The sequence below is a fragment of the Thamnophis sirtalis genome, unplaced genomic scaffold, assembly GCF_051295495.1.
Source record: "Thamnophis sirtalis isolate CommonGarterSnake01/CBP01778 unplaced genomic scaffold, rThaSir2_p1.2 scaffold_6, whole genome shotgun sequence".
NCBI classification, from domain to species: domain Eukaryota; kingdom Metazoa; phylum Chordata; class Lepidosauria; order Squamata; family Natricidae; genus Thamnophis; species Thamnophis sirtalis.
Window position 1 is genome coordinate 19063852 of NW_028261386.1, and position 15550 is coordinate 19079401.

General features: G+C 42.0%; 1 protein-coding gene across 1 annotated transcript; it reads left to right on the forward strand.

Moving 5' to 3' along the window:
- The first annotated feature begins 492 nt into the window (after positions 1 to 492).
- PIMREG (PICALM interacting mitotic regulator) lies at positions 493 to 12955 on the forward strand. Its single transcript, XM_087719080.1, has 5 exons — positions 493 to 547; positions 3996 to 4306; positions 4959 to 5257; positions 6258 to 6353; positions 12070 to 12955. The coding sequence occupies exons 2-5, from the start codon at positions 4025 to 4027 to the stop codon at positions 12218 to 12220; spliced, it is 828 nt and encodes a 275-aa protein (XP_087575206.1). The 5' UTR covers positions 493 to 547; positions 3996 to 4024; the 3' UTR covers positions 12221 to 12955.
- Positions 12956 to 15550: the final 2595 nt, after the last annotated feature.

Below are 15550 nucleotides of genomic sequence, written 5' to 3' on the forward strand. Positions count from 1 at the left end.
AACTTGCCACCAGAAGTTGTGGGTGCTCCAACACTGGACGTTTTTAAGAAGAGATTTGTGACATTTGTCTGAAATGATATAGAGTTTTCTGCCTAAGCAGAGGGTTTGACTAGAAGACCTCCAAGGTCCCTTCCAACTCTGTTATTCTATTCTGTTCTGTTCTAAGTTGTTTAGAATCTAATGAATCTGGCAGGAGCAATGTCAACTTGTAAGAGTTTTTAAACTGTCCTGCCTAATTTTTGCTACTCCGAAGTCTCCGATAAAGCGTGCTCCTTCCTTGGGCGCACAAGCAAGCACGTAAAAAGCAATGCAGATGGAGATCGGTGGGATAAGATTCCCAGCGGGCTCGGAGCAACGTTCTCCATTCACATTCAATTGTTTCTTCCTCCCACTCTTTCTCATGCAATCAAGGAGGGGGGGGGAGGAGCGCTAGACGCCAGCCAATCCGGTGGACGAGAAAGCGCCGGCGCCTTATTTGAAATCTTGCTGGAGAAGGAAGCTGGCCGAAGAAGGCAGGGGTGGCATACGTAAATAGCAAACGGTAAAGGTGAGTTGGAGCAAAGGGAAGGAAGGCGAGATTGGCCGTTTTCCCCGTCCTATTAGCCCCATTATAATTTTAGTAGTGATTAGATTGATTTGTGGTGTTGGAGAAGACTCTTGAGAGTCCTTCGAACTGCAAAGAGATCAAATCAATCCTAAAGGAAATGAGCCCTGATTGTTTTTGGGAAGGACAGATCCTGAAGCTGAAACTCAGATACTTTGGCCACCAAATGAGAATTGGAAAAGTCCCCGATGTTAGGAAAGATTGAAGGCAAAAGGAGAAGGGGACTGCAGAGGATGAGACCGTTAGATAGTGTTATCCATGCAATGAACATGAATTGGGGTAAACTCCAGGAGGAAGTGAAGGATGGGGGGGGGGGGCTGGATTGCTATGGTCCATGGGGTTGGGAAGAGTTGGACACAATTTAGTGACTGAAGAAGATTAGCCAAGTCCCTGATGATGTTTTATTAGCTGATGGGTGCAGGTTCTGTTTGCTTTTGCACTGCATTTGCCTAATGCTTCACAGTTAAGCTGCCAATACATAATGCCAGGAAGGGGCGTAAGAGTCTGTGTTTTATGAGTCCCAGAACACACCCAATGCTGATTTGGTCCAAGAGAGTGATTTCTCAGCCGATTTCTGTGTCCAAGGAAAAACTAGAATCTGAAGTCTCCCTGTTAGTAATCCAGCACTTAACCAAAACTTCATGCTGCTTCTCAAGTCCACAACAATTTTATTTGATTTATTTATGCCATGCATTAACTGCTTAAGTCCCCAAGGGACTGATGCATTATATCTCCCACTTTGCATTTCTCACCATCAACATCATAAGCCTTTTTTGCACACAGTCTTCTAATGACCTGTGATGACTTTTTCAGTTTGGCATTCAAAGGGAGGAAACCATAATGAAATATCTTTCTTTCGAATCTTGACTTAATCAGGAAATACCTTAGACAAATAATATATTTGCCACAAATTCTGCACTGGGTGGTGATGGGTGGATAACCTTGACCAGGTATACCCCAGTTGATAAATAACTTTTAACAATAGGAATAAATATGTAGCTCAGGATTGAACTTTGGAGTTTTTGGTGCTGATGGGTTTTTTTTTTGGTGGATGTTTCATTACCTAATTAAGTTATCTAGTTGGATCAATTAATAAGAATAGAGCTAGAAAGGACCTTGGAGGTCTTCTAGTCCAACCCTCTGCTCAAGTAGGAGAACCTGTAGCATTTCAGTCTTTTCTGAAAAACCTTCAGTGATGAAGCACCTACAACTTCTGAAGGCAAGCTGTTCCACTGGTTAATTGTCCTCACTGTTAGGGGTTTTTGCCTTTATTCCAGGTTGTTTGTCTTCTTGATTAATTTCCATCCATTGTTTCTTGTCTTGCCTTCTGGTGCTTTGGAAAATAAGTTGACCCCCTCTTCTTTGTGGCAACCCCTCAAATACTGGAATACTGCTGCTATCATGTCCTCCCTAGTCCTTTTTTCTCTAGACTAGCCATACCAAATTCCTGCAATTGTTTTCCATATGTTTTAATCTCCAGGCCCTTAATTGTCATAGTTGCTCTTTGCACTTTTTCCAGCTGACTTTTGAACACCATTTGTCGGCTGTGACCAGGGGGGCATTTGCCCAGGTTCGCCTGGTGCACCAATTGCGTCCCTACCTGAACCGGGAGGCCCTCGCATCAGTCACTTGTGCCCTTGTGACCTCAAGACTGGACTACTGCAATGCGCTCTACATGGGGCAGCCCTTGAAGAGCATTTGGAGACTTCAGCTTGTCCAGAATGCAGCTGCGCGAGCGATTGTGGGTGCACCCCGGTACACCCACATCACACCTATCCTCCGCGAGCTGCACTGGCTGCCTATTGGTCTTCGGATACGCTTCAAGGTGCTAGTCGTCATTTATAAAGCCCTTCATGGTATTGGACCTGGGTACTTGAGAGACCGCCTGCTGCCAATTACCTCCAACAGACCTATTAGATCCCACAGATTAGGCCTCCTCCGAATTGCATCTACTGGCCAATGCCGATTGGCTACCACCCGGAGGAGGGCCTTCTCTGTGGCTGCTCCGGCCCTCTGGAACGAGCTCCCCGTGGAGATTCGGACCCTCATCACCCTTCAGGCTTTCCGCAAAGCCCTTAAAACCTGGTTGTTCCGACAGGCCTGGGGCTAATGGGTTCCCCGCCCCCGCTCGAATTGTGTGGTTGTTGAGTGGTGTTTTTTTTTGTTTGTAGTTGTTTGTCCGTTGTTTTTCCTCCTGTTTGTATTCCCCCCCCCTTACTTTGGTTTGTGAGCCGCCCTGAGTCCCTCTGGGAATAGGGGGCATAGAATTGCAATAAATCAAATCAAATCAAAGTCTCAACATCTTTTTTGTAATGTGGTGACTAAAACTGGGTGCAGTATTCCAGGTGTGGTCTTACTAAGGCTTTATTAAGCAGTGCTAATACACTACTTCATGTGATTTTGATTGTATGCCTCTTATGCCACCATAGTTGCAAATGCTAATGACATGCCTCCAAGAAAACAATCAACTATGATTATTATATTGGACTTTGGATAAACCTGAGATCATAAAGTCAGAATGTTTTCAAACTGAAGAATTTAGAACTGGCACATTGAAAAACTGCTGCTTGTGTTAATGATACTTATCTTAATGTTTTGCCCAAGTCAGTGTTTTAAGCCCAACTATTTGCCCTCTGGTCAACAAAGGGCAAATTTTGCAAGTGTCAGCCCTTCACATATTTCAAAGGTGCTGAGTTTCTTTTTTTAAAATGTCCTTTAATTTAAAGAAGAGAGAAGTGGGATCTTAGCCTGTTGCAAAAGCAATCCAAGCCTTCAGCATTAACTTTATTTATAAGAATCTCCATCAAGAGCCAGGAGGGTGAAGGTGCTGGGTTAGAAACTAGGAGTCTGTGAGTTCCAAGCCTCCCTTAGGCATGAAAGCTACTGAAAGACTTTGGGCCAGTCCCTCTCTCTTGGCCCAAGTCACCTCACAGGGTTTTTGTGTGGGGAAATGGAGGAAGGAATATTATATATATTTATTTCCTTGAGATCACAGGCATGTACGCAAATGCAAAAGATGTGGTAAAATATATGAATGAACCCTAGAGAATTTTTAGGAAAAATAAATCTTGGATGTCCAAGATCTTGGATGAGGTGTTGCGGAATACATTGGAGGATAGTAGATAAAGAGGGTTGTGGAAAGAAATCTCAATCTTTTTCTACTTAATAAGTGACTACTTACTATTCACTCTAAGATAACCGTTTTGCAGGCCTGCCTCTGACAAATTAAATGTCCCTGCTATCAGTCAAGCTGTTATCATAGTTCTTTGTAGGGGATTGCCCAGCATCAATTAAATAACGTTAATGACACTAACAACAGGAAGTATTCTTCTCCCCATGTTGTGAACTTATGGACTAGAAACTTTAATGGACTTTTTTTTTTCTTTTTAAGGCTTTTGAAGAATCCAGCTCTGGGAAAGGATGGCATCTGTGTTCCAAACTGTGGGATCAAGCATTGGCTGGCGGAGCCATCAGATCCTGTCTGACTTTGAGGAGAGTCCCGTGCCAGATCGATTCAGGAAAAGATCTTCTGTGAATATGAATAGTGTGCGGATGTCCCTCCGGAAAAGAATGCCTTTAAAAGAAGTAAAAATGAATTTTGATGAGAATCCAACTTGGGAGAGCCTGGAGGCTAAGGAGAAAAGCTCAAACCTCCAGATGCTTACAAGAACAGCCAAAAATGTATTTGGAACAATGTCACAGGTACGGATGTAGTTCGATTCATGAAAAGCTAATGAATTAAGCAGATCTGCATCTACGGCTTAGAAAGTGGATTGAACTTTGTTCTTAAATTCTCAGACATTATTAATTTTCACATGCTCTTCAAGGAATCTTTTGATGGGAAACTTTTTTTTTGAACAAAACCAAAATAGAGGTACAACTAACAGGGAGCTCTGAATGGAAAGGCGTTATGGCTTTCTGAATTAAAAGTCACAGCTGGTGCAGATACTCTTCCTAATCTATTCCTCCAGGCCAAGGATATCCACAGGGAGCGAGTCAAAAAAGTCAAGATGGCGGCTGTAATCATGCAACTGAAGCCCTATTCTGGGGAGTAAGTCTCAGGCTTACTCCCCAAAGAGTGTGCATAGCATGATTATAATTTTATTTATAAAACTTATACATTGACCATCTGACTTAAATGATTTTGATAAAATAATTAATGATACTAGGTAATATATTATAGATAGATAGATAGATAGATAGATAGATAGATAGATAGAATGGTTTTTATGACCTGTGGATACGTTTTGCACATTTTTGAAAACTTTCTTATTTTTATCAAGCTGCTAGGTTGCAATCTGGAGAATATCCCCATTATCTCTCAATGTCAATAAAAACTGCCTTTGTGTTTCAGAAAATGCAAAGGAACTGCCAAGGTCCCTCTCGTGCTATAGCAGCTTCGTTGGCCAAGGACCCCAGAGGAAAGAGCAAAAGTTCCACAAAACCTTCCAACGTCTCTCCTCGGACCCCTCGCCAAAACAAGAAGCTGGCTTCCATCTCAACCCCAACATCCAGCACGAAGATTGTATCCCCATCCAGCAAGAAATCTGGGTCCTGTCAGCGTAAGAAAAGTCTCCTGCCTCTACGGAGATCCATGAGGGCTGCAGCCTTGAAAAGCCCATATGGTTCTCCAGTTTCTCTTGCTGTGAGAAGGTAAGTAGGACATTTGCTAAGCTAAGAGGTAACTTGCGTGATTTGCCACTTTCTCCTGCTGAGATGTTTTTTGACTCCCCAGGGCAGTCTAACTTGAGATTATCATTAAGTACCATATTTTTGGACTATAAGACATACCAAACTATAAGATGCACATAAATTTACAGGAGGTAAACAAGAAAAAAATAATTTTTGGCCTCCACACATTGTGCTTTTTCTGTCTGCACGCTGCAGTGCTCCATACGTCCTATTTTTTTGCCAAAAACAGGCCCGTTTTTGGGCTCCTAAGCTCTCCAAATGTTGCGTTTTCATCCTCCCCAGCCCCCAGACGCACTCTGCAGGCCAAAAGTGAGCACATTTTGGGCAAAAATGGGCCATGCGGATCACTACAGAGTGCTGGGGGCTGGGGACAGCAAAAACATGACAGGCAGAGGGTTTGGGAGGCCAAAAATGCCTGTATTCGGTCTATAAGACGCACCTAAATTTCCATCCACTTTTAGGGGGGGGGAAGGTGCGTCTTATGCTTCAAAAATATGGTAGGTCTATCCTTGATTAAACTTTTCTGAGTCAAATCCCAGTGAACACATTTTTGCTACTCTGGCTTCTCAATGTAGATCTTCCAAAATACACTATTTTTGTTTATTTAACCACAAAGGTTCATCTTGCCTGTGGAAATGTATCTTCTCTTTTGTTTATAGTCCCTTTTCCCATCTCAGGCACTCAAGACAACTGACAAGTACACACAAAAGAATCTATTCCAGTTTGAAATCCAGTTTTAAAATGTCAATAAATAACAGCTTTAACTTTTTTTTTTTAAAAAAAAACTGAATCCCTCTAGCAATCCAAAGGCTATACCTGTATTTTGTGGTAATATCGTCCGCAAATGGCATTATTTTGCTGTTCTGAAAAGAAGGGGATTGAACTGGAGACAGAGGAAAGTGCTATTCATTGGTGACCCAATTCACTCTTCACCTTTGCCGATCTCTTTTTGTCCTGGCAGGCAGTTGAGCTGTGACTTGGAGCTGGTCTCAACAGGCATTCGCAAACTGAAGCGCCTCTCTCATGCTTTCAACGACATCATTGTTCAGGAGGAGAGGTAAGTTCTAGAAATGGTCTTGCCGTTCTCATCCCTCTGTCCATAGCGGTGCCTGCAATCAGGCAGTTGTTGGGGCCTCAGATAACTTTGTGCGTGGATAAGAATGTAGGCTGGGGTCTTTGTTGTGCCACTTCAAAACAGCAGGAAACTTTGTTGTCCATTCCCAAACACAAGGGACTCTAGGGAACAAATGATACTCTGTTTCCCTGAAAATAAGACCTCCCTGGATAATAATCCCAATTGGGCTTTTGAGTGCATGCGCTAAAATAAGCCCTCCCCTGAAAATAAGACCTCCCTGAAAATATTGCAACACAGCAGCAGCCATGAGGTGACCATGCTCATCGCCTCCTGCACCTCAAAAATAATAAGACCTCTCTAAAAATAAGGCCAAGCGCTTATTTCAGGGGTCAAAAGAAAATAAGACCCTGTCTTATTTTCGGGGAAACACGGTAACTTTGGGCAAGTTGACAACATCCTCTTGCATCTCTTATAACACAGCCTCGGAAGTCCACATTCCAGTTTCTTATCACTTTGAAATGGGAAAGAGATGAAAACTGTAGTTTAAACCCTAACATAGAGATACTCCTCGACTTACAACCATTTGTTTAATGACCGTTCAAAGTTATAACGACACTGGAAAAAATGTGACTTGTGATCGGTTTTCACACTTACAAATGTTGATTTTGATTCCACAGGAGTCATAGAAAGCAGATTTGGGATGCATTCTGTAAGTTAGCTTATCTGCGGTACCTTGGCTCAAAAGGTTTTAACCTAAGGTGTACCATTTTACCCAGTTAAAGGTTACAGGAATCAGATTTTTTATAATATATAGATGCTCTGGACCTATATGCCTTTGCTAAATATCCCCAAGTAACACTTATTCTACTTCTGAATATTGATTGCAAACAAGGAGCCATAATCAAAGTTGCTGTATTCTGAGCTGAAAAAAATCTCATAAATTAGAGTGACTCATAGATTAAAGCACAGAAGATACTAATTCTTAGCTGGCATTCACTGCTTTTCCAGATTTTTTTAGACTAAGTATGTAGACACTCTAGTGAAAGCAAATTTTCTTTATTGCCATCCCTCAACTTTTCTCTTGCAAAAAGTGATCATGTTTCCAAACTGCTACTTATTCCCAAAGGATCAAAGCTAACTCTACAGGTACTCCTAAACTTACAACAGTTTATTTAGTGACTGTTCAAAGTTACAACTGCACTGAAAAAAGTGACTTATGATTGTTTTCCAGACTTATGACCATTACAGCATTCCCCATGATCACTTGATCAAAATTCCGATGCTTGGCAAGTGATTAACACTTATGACAGTTGGGATCATGTGAGCAGCTTTTGAGGCCTTCTGACAAGCAAAGTCAATGGGGAAGCCAGATTCACTTAACAATTGTGTTATTAACTTAACAACTGCAGTGATTCACTTAGCAACTGTGGCAAGGAAGATCGTAAAATGGTGCAAAATGCACTTTAACAAATGTCGCACATAGCAACGGAAATTTTGGGCTCAAGTGTGGTTGTAGGCTGAGGACTACTTGTATTTCTCTTTATTCAAGTAGAATTAATATAATTCACAATCTCATCTAGTCTGCAGATCAGAACGAACTGTGTCCTCCTTAGGTCCTACAAAGCACTCATCAGCAACTGGAAATTTCCAGTCCAAATCTGCCTCTTTCATAACCTATTTTGATCCCAGATGCTGAATCTGTAGTGTAAGAGGTATATAAGTAGTCCTCAACTTATGATCACAACTGAGACCAGAATTTCCATTGCTAAATAGGATTAAGTGAGTTGCACCTGATTTTATGACCTTGTTTGCCATAGTTGTTAAGGGAATCACTGCAGTTAAGGGACTCACACGGTCATTAAGCAAATCTGTCTTCTCCCTTTTTACTTTGCTTGTCTGAACCTGGCTGGGAAAATCGCAAATGATGATCACATGACTGAAGGATAAATCCATATGTTGGCTGCGAAGTGCCAGAATTTTGATCATGTGACCATAGAGATGCAGCAAGGGTCGTAAGTGTAAGTCACTGTTTTCAGGACATTTGTAACTAAATGGTCGCTAAATGAATGAATTGTTGTAAATCAGTTGTAAGTCAAGGACTACCTGCATAAGAGGAGTGTGGTTGGAGGTGTGAATCTTGTTTGAAATGTATTTAACAGAAATAATTGTGAGACGGTATTTCCCAGTCTTATGTTTTCAAGGACAGCTGCATGTTAACAGGGACCTGTCAGCTCGGTGGTCCCTTTGAAGTAGTCTGAATGTCATTATCATTTCATCTTATAAATCCTTTATTCCTAATGTTCTTCCCATCTACTAGTGATATGACAGTTGCTCTGATTTGTAACTGAAGATATAAACCATCAAGGTAAAACTTGTCTTGTTTTTTATTTTTGCCTGATCTGCTTGGAGTTCATTAACATTCACAGAGATTGCCTGCATGGAACAACCCAGCTCTTTAACAGGTTAATTAATATGCATGTAAAAGTCGTCTCCTCTCTTGTTTTTTTCTGATAGCAGCATTACAGGAGAAGCAAAATGTGTGCATTGATCAAATTCCTTTGGATTGTGCTGGAAAACAACATAAGGTCTTTACTCATTTAGGGATGCTGGTTGACTTCTTTGCCCATCATTGCATTGCCCACTAAATTGCAAAACGTGGCAGACTCTTGGTTCAATTGTTCCTACTTCTGACTGTTGGCATTTTTTATGGTTGTGATGGCTACCCTTTATGTCCTTGCGTGCCGAAAGTACAGGCGCGGGCATGACAGCACACGTGTGCGTGTCCACATCCATAATGTAATGTGCGCACAATACCTCCCACACGCGCCCTGCCCCACCTGTGCATGCATGCCCACCTCCCCCCCCCACGTCCCATGCATGCATGTGCGACCCTCCTGCAGCCCATTTTGGGCTTAGCAGGCCTCCCTGGAGCCTCCTGGGACTAAAAACAAGGTGCAGGGGGTGCATAGCACCCCCCCACGCATGCATGCATAACCCTCCACCCCCCTGTACATACATGCACGGCCCTCGCAGGTGTGGCAGAGACCTGAAAATCAGCTGGCTGGCAGGAGGCATGCGTGCATGCACGGTGGAGCTGAGCTGAAACGACGGCTTGCGTGCTCACAGAGAAGGCTCCATATGCCACCTGTGGCACACATACCATAGGTTTGCTGTCATGGTTCTAGGGTCTCAGGCAGAGAGAAAGAAATACAAATCTTTCCATCTCCTATCCCTTGATCATCTTAAATTTCCCTTATGAACATTGGGCTTTCTTGAAATTGGGACAAGCATCTCTGTCATTAATGATGTTTACAGGGCAGTCAACCCCAACCTGGTGCCAGCTAGATGCCGTATCTGGACTTGACTTACATAATTCTCTAATCAAGCATAGCTGGAAATTGCCTCTTGGGAGTAGCAGGTTGGAGAATACTCTTGTAGGTTGATTTTGCATCATATTAAACCATATATGGTTTGATCTTCCTATAGGAACTGTACCTCCGTGGTGTTATTTGCAAGAATCTTATTAAATTGTGGAGAAAATTCAGAATTCTTGCCTAGTGTCTTTTGCTTTGTAATACTTTTGGAGTTTTTAGACACCTTTTAGAGATTTTATGGATGGCCTGATGATGTTAACAACACCAGGTTTGTTAACTAAACTGTTACTGGTGGTTCTGCACAATATACAGCTAAAAGTATATCAGATGCTGGGTTAACACTGGTGAGTATTGGGAGAACCTTTAGTTAGGTTGACTGTTCGAGTGCAGCTTGAAAACTGGATCTCAGCAATCAGTTGTTTTTTTTCTGACACCCCCGATTTTATCTACTAACTTCACAGTGTCTTGACTAACTTAAAATGAAGAGCATGATATCACTGGTAGTTCTATGCTACCTCTCAGTGTAACACTCTTTTCTATATGTTGTTTTTAAAAAAATGTTATGTCTACTCTGAGTGGAGTTAAATTAAAGTAAATAATATGGTTGATAGGATTTGGTACTTGATGCTAAAAACTGTGATCAGTAATATAGCTAGGTGCTATAGGTAACTAGGTAACTAGCTAGGTGCTTTAATTATTTTAGAAGAAACATTTTCACACATGGAACTCACCTATGGGCATACTTCTGCCTTTAGATTCTACTGTAGGAAGTTGCTCACATTAATTTAAATGGAATGTTAATAACCAGTTTAGATCAGTAAATAAATCTTGGTTCATGCCATTTCTGAATTTCCTTGTAATTTCCACTGATAGAATTCCTATGCAATTGTAATGAATTACTGAGTTAATAACTTGAGTGCACTTAAATATTTGTCCAAACACAAAATAATGTTGTGAACATTCCTCACACAATTACTTCTCAACATTTGTTTGTAGTAATTCTCAATAAGGGTGGAAATAGCATCCATGCATGGGTTGACACTGTCCGTGCTCTGATTGGACTGAGTCTGATTATTAATTAATTAATGACCTTTATAACCTCCCTTTGTGAGTAACTCCACTCAGTTTTCGACTCAGTCCACTCTGAGACGGGCATGTTATCCAATCTTAAGTTTAAGTTTAAGTTTTATTTTATTTATATGCCGCCCTATTCCCTAAAAGGGACTCAGGGCGGCGAACAACTTAAACGTGAAGGGGAAACATACAAGTACAAAATAGACATTTAAGATGACCAACAACCACACCTGTCGAGGGGGGAAGGGAGCTCATCAACCCCAGGCCTGCCAACACAGCCAGGTTTTAACGGCTTTTCGGAAAGCAGGGAGAGAGGTGAGGGTCCGAATCTCCGCGGGGAGTTCGTTCCAAAGGGCCGGAGCAGCCACAGAGAAGGCCCTCCCCCGGGTCGTAGCCAGATGGCATTGGCTGGTGGATGGAACCCGGAGGAGGCCGACTCTGTGCGATCTAATGGGTCTTTGGGAGGTAATTGGCAGCAGGTGGTCTCTCAAGTACCCAGGTCCAATACCATGAAGGGCTTTATAAGTAATAACTCTTCTCTCCGTGATTGATAATATTTCCCTTGATTTGGACTGAAACATATTGGCGCTGATTCCTCTTGTTAATAATATGTATTGGTCAAGTTGGCCGTGAGTATTTCCAGATCGACTCTTACAGAGACCCCTACACTAATAGGCCACAGGGCTTCGGCCCCCAGGCCCAAGCGCCATCTCTTTCTTTATGAAGAGTTCGCAGCACCGTCTGCGAGGCTTGCCAAATCAGGCCACGGAGTTGATGGGCTAGAAGGCACTTGGTTCTTGCGACTGGAAGCCTTGTTGTGGCTGGTGGCCCAGGGTACGTCACAGCGACTCGGAAGCGCAACAACAATAAGGAGAGAGTGGTTGCGTGCTTAGCTCCTCTTGGCGTTCAAGGCGGAATGCGGTGCCTTCGCAAGGAGCGGCGTGAATAGCCAGCCTAGCTACATACCTCTAGCCCACTGCACCACTCTGGGGAATTCTGGGAATGATGTCCACATATTTAAAGTTGCTCTGTTCATTGCTGTTCTACAGCATTATCCTTATCAATTTGTTTTTCTAGTGCCTTTTCATACATGTTTCCTCCAGGCTCTCCAAATTTACACTGTCAGCTTCGTGGACCAGTGACTTAGCCACCACGAGGGTTTTCTGAGGAAGGAGAGGCAATGTATGTCCTTGCATGCTCTCTTGACCAATATTCCTTGGTGGTAACAGTTGTTTCTTCTTGTTTTGCAGAGATCAGGCAATCCTAAACTATTATGAAATCATGGCACAGAATATTCGTGCGGTGCAATTGCAATCCGGAAGCCTGGCTCAGTGTTTTCGGAGGCAGGCAAGGAGAGTACGGTGGACCTGTAGCAGCTGGGCTGATAGTCACTTCAAATAATATTAACCTGGAAACATTTGAAGGAAGGACTTTTGAATGAGTTTTAATAAGCTTTTAAAATCCATATTGAATCGACTCCATATAAGCTTGTATTGTAAACTGCTAACTTATAAGAAACCTCATGTGTCCTTTTTATAGACTATGTCAAGGGTGTCAAACTCAAGGCCTGCGGGCCGCATCCAGCCTGTGGGGTGCTTAGATCTGGCCTGCAAGGCCGCCCTGGAAACACCAAAGGACCGGCTCTGCCAGTGAAAATGGGCTCCCAATCTCCTGAGCTCAGTTTTAACTGAAAGAGGGTTGCAGGAGACCATCCCAGCCGAAAATGGAGATTAGGAGCCTGTTATCACTGGTAGAGCACTCGGGCCACCACAAGCGCCCCTGATATGATTCAAGCGGGCCACACCCACCCCAGCCTCCCAAGATCAAACACAACCCTGAGGCGGCCTTCAATGAAATTGAGTTTGACATCCCTGGACTATGTATTCAAGTTTCTACATGGAAATTTGACTCTATTTATAATCTTAAAACAAACTGAGGTTGCCTTTTGGACTTTGTTCATTGTTACAGAGTCTTAACAACTTTGTATACTTTTTAATCCATGCCTTCTTTCAGCATCTTATTCTCATTATGTTTTGTTTAATTTGTTGGAACTGTGGACTCTGAAAGAAAAAGTACAACGTGTAGTATGGAATCCAACTTTCTCAGAATATTTGATTGAATTAAAATAAAACACTAACATTCAATTTCTTATATCCAAAGAGATGTCTAGAAGATTATTGATAATATACTGCAATATCTTTGGGCACTGGAAGTGTTGTTCAGATTCAAAACCAACTCCATACAAGTAGTCCTCTACTTATGACAATTGAGCTGCAAATTTCCATTGCTAAGCAAGACAGTTGTTATGTTTGTTTTGTCCCATTTTATGACCTTTCTGGCCACAGTTATTAAGTGAATCACTGCAGTTGATAAGTTAGTAACATGGTTGCTAAATGAAGCTGGCTTCCCCATTGAACTTTGCTTGTCAGAAGTTCACAAAAAGAGACCCCATGATCTGGTGACACTGCAACTGTTATAAATACATGCCAGTTGCCAAGTATCCAAATTTTGATCACATGACCGTGGGGATGCTTCAACCGTCATGGGGAAAATGGTCAGAAGTCAGCCTTTTCAGTGTCGGCGTCACTTCAAACAGTCACTAAACAAGTGGTTGTAAGTTGAGGACTACCTGTGTACAATTTCTGTGGCCAGCTGTGGATGCCAGATTTTAAGAAGCCATCGGAGGAAAAGAAACAAATTAGGGTGGATACTCTTTAGGAAGAACATCAGGACACCAAACCAAGAATAAAGAATCATATGATGGCTATTTTTAATATCCAGAAGGAAGTTACAAAGAAAGAAGAGATTGTTTGTGTTCCTTTCTCCCCTCCTCAGTGATTAGCTGAGGAAAATTCCACTCCTGAAGTTACTCTTTGCAATTAGACATAAATCACTCCTGGGCACCAATAAATTTCAATTCTTCCGTATTAAAGATTTTTTTTAAAAAAGGAAGCTTAAAAACTAATACAAAGTAAAAAAAGAAATAAAAGAGTTCGAGTTTCGAGTTTAATAAAATTGGTATGCCGCCCACTCCCATTGGGACTCTGGGCGGCTCACAACAGGACAAAAGAAACATTCAAAATTTAAGAATAAAAAAATACAATTAAAAGTCCGTAACATCCATTCCATCTAAGCGAAAACTAAGAAAATTAAGTTAAAAAAATTACAAAGAAGTGGCTTCTCACGTGCTTTACAACATTTATAAGTTCAGCTATAAATGTGTCTATGCTTACAGCACGACTCTTGTTTATATGCTTTCCTGCCTAATCATCAAAAATTAGGAATCATAAGTTCTTTTTTGCCTCACAAAATGCCTGTAAGGGGTTTCAAGTCAGCAATAAATGTAAGTCAATTTGGCCGTCTTAGCAAATTCCACCGTCTTCACTAACAATTCCTCTGTTGTACATATTACCAAAACTTTCCACGATCTCACTGCAATTATCATATACAAAAGCAAAGTTCCATAATTTATTTCCAACTATTTGTACATCAGGCCCAAAAGTAAAATACAGGGTCTTAATTGTATAGTTAAAATACACTCTGAATCAGTGTATAGGTAGTTCTCAACTTACGACTAGAATTGGGACCAGAATTTCTGATACTTTGCAAAGCACTTGTTAAGTGAGATGTGCCTGATTTTATGATCTTTGCCATGGGTGTTAAGTGAAACACTGCAGCTAGGCAAATTGTGTGATTGTTAAAAGCAAATCTGACTTCCCCTATTGACTTTGGTGGGAACGTCACAATCACATCCTGGATGCTGGGAAGCCACCTGTGGAGGTCACATGGCAATCACACCATCCCATGCTACAACCATCATTGTATGTAAGTTGCTTTTTTTCAGTGGTGTAACTTTTAAACGGTCACTAAACAAGTGGCTACAAGTCAAGAACTACCTGTATATTTCTGAATCCAGAATTTTCTAGCTTTTTTACACATCGACCAAATTCTGGTATAATTTCTGTTGAGGACAGGGACATGTCTATGTCTAGTTTAATGAAAAGAAGAACTATGGGAGACCTGATAGCAGTGTTCCAACATCTCAGGGGTTGCCACAAAGAAGAAGGAGTCAAACTATCCTCCAAGGCACCTGAGGGTAGAACAAGAAGCAATGGGTGGAAACTAATCAAGGAGAGAAACAACTTAGAACTGAGGAGAAATTTCCTGACAGTTAGAACAATTAATCAGTGGAACAGCTTGCCTCCAGAAGTTGTGAATGCCCCAACACTGGAAGTCTTTAAGAAGATGTTGGATAGCAATTTGTCTGAAACAGTATAGGGTTTCCTGCCTATGCAGTGGGTTGGACTAGAAGACCTCCAAGATTCCTTCCAACTCTGCTATTGTATTGTATAAGAGTTCAATCAATCAGAACCGAGCTAGAAGAGATCTTGGAGGTCTTCTAGTCCAGGGGTCCCTAACTCCCCGTCTGTGGACTGGTACTGGGCTACATCATGCCAGAAACTGGGCCGCATAAACAAGCGAAGCCCCATCCATGGGATGCAAGCAGCATGCGAAATCATGGCTCCTCTGGTCTACGGAAAAACCTCTCTACAAGGAACCACTCCGTGGTGCCCAAAATGTTGGGGACCTCTGTTCTAATCCAACACCCTGCTCAAGCAGGTAACCCTATGCCATTTTAGATAGATCTGTGGTTTTGCATTGTGTGTCCAAAAAGAAGCTGCAGTAAATGCAAAGGCCCATTGAGCCAATTGTAGCCTCTCACAGTGACCA

Coding starts and splice junctions, on each gene's coding strand:
- PIMREG (XM_087719080.1), top strand. CDS start 4,025: ATGGCATCTGTGTTCCAAACTGTGGGATCAAGCATTGGCTGGCGGAGC. Junction 5,258..6,257: donor GTTTCTCTTGCTGTGAGAAG/GTAAGTAGGACA, acceptor TTGTCCTGGCAG/GCAGTTGAGCTGTGACTTGG. Junction 6,354..12,069: donor ATCATTGTTCAGGAGGAGAG/GTAAGTTCTAGA, acceptor CTTGTTTTGCAG/AGATCAGGCAATCCTAAACT.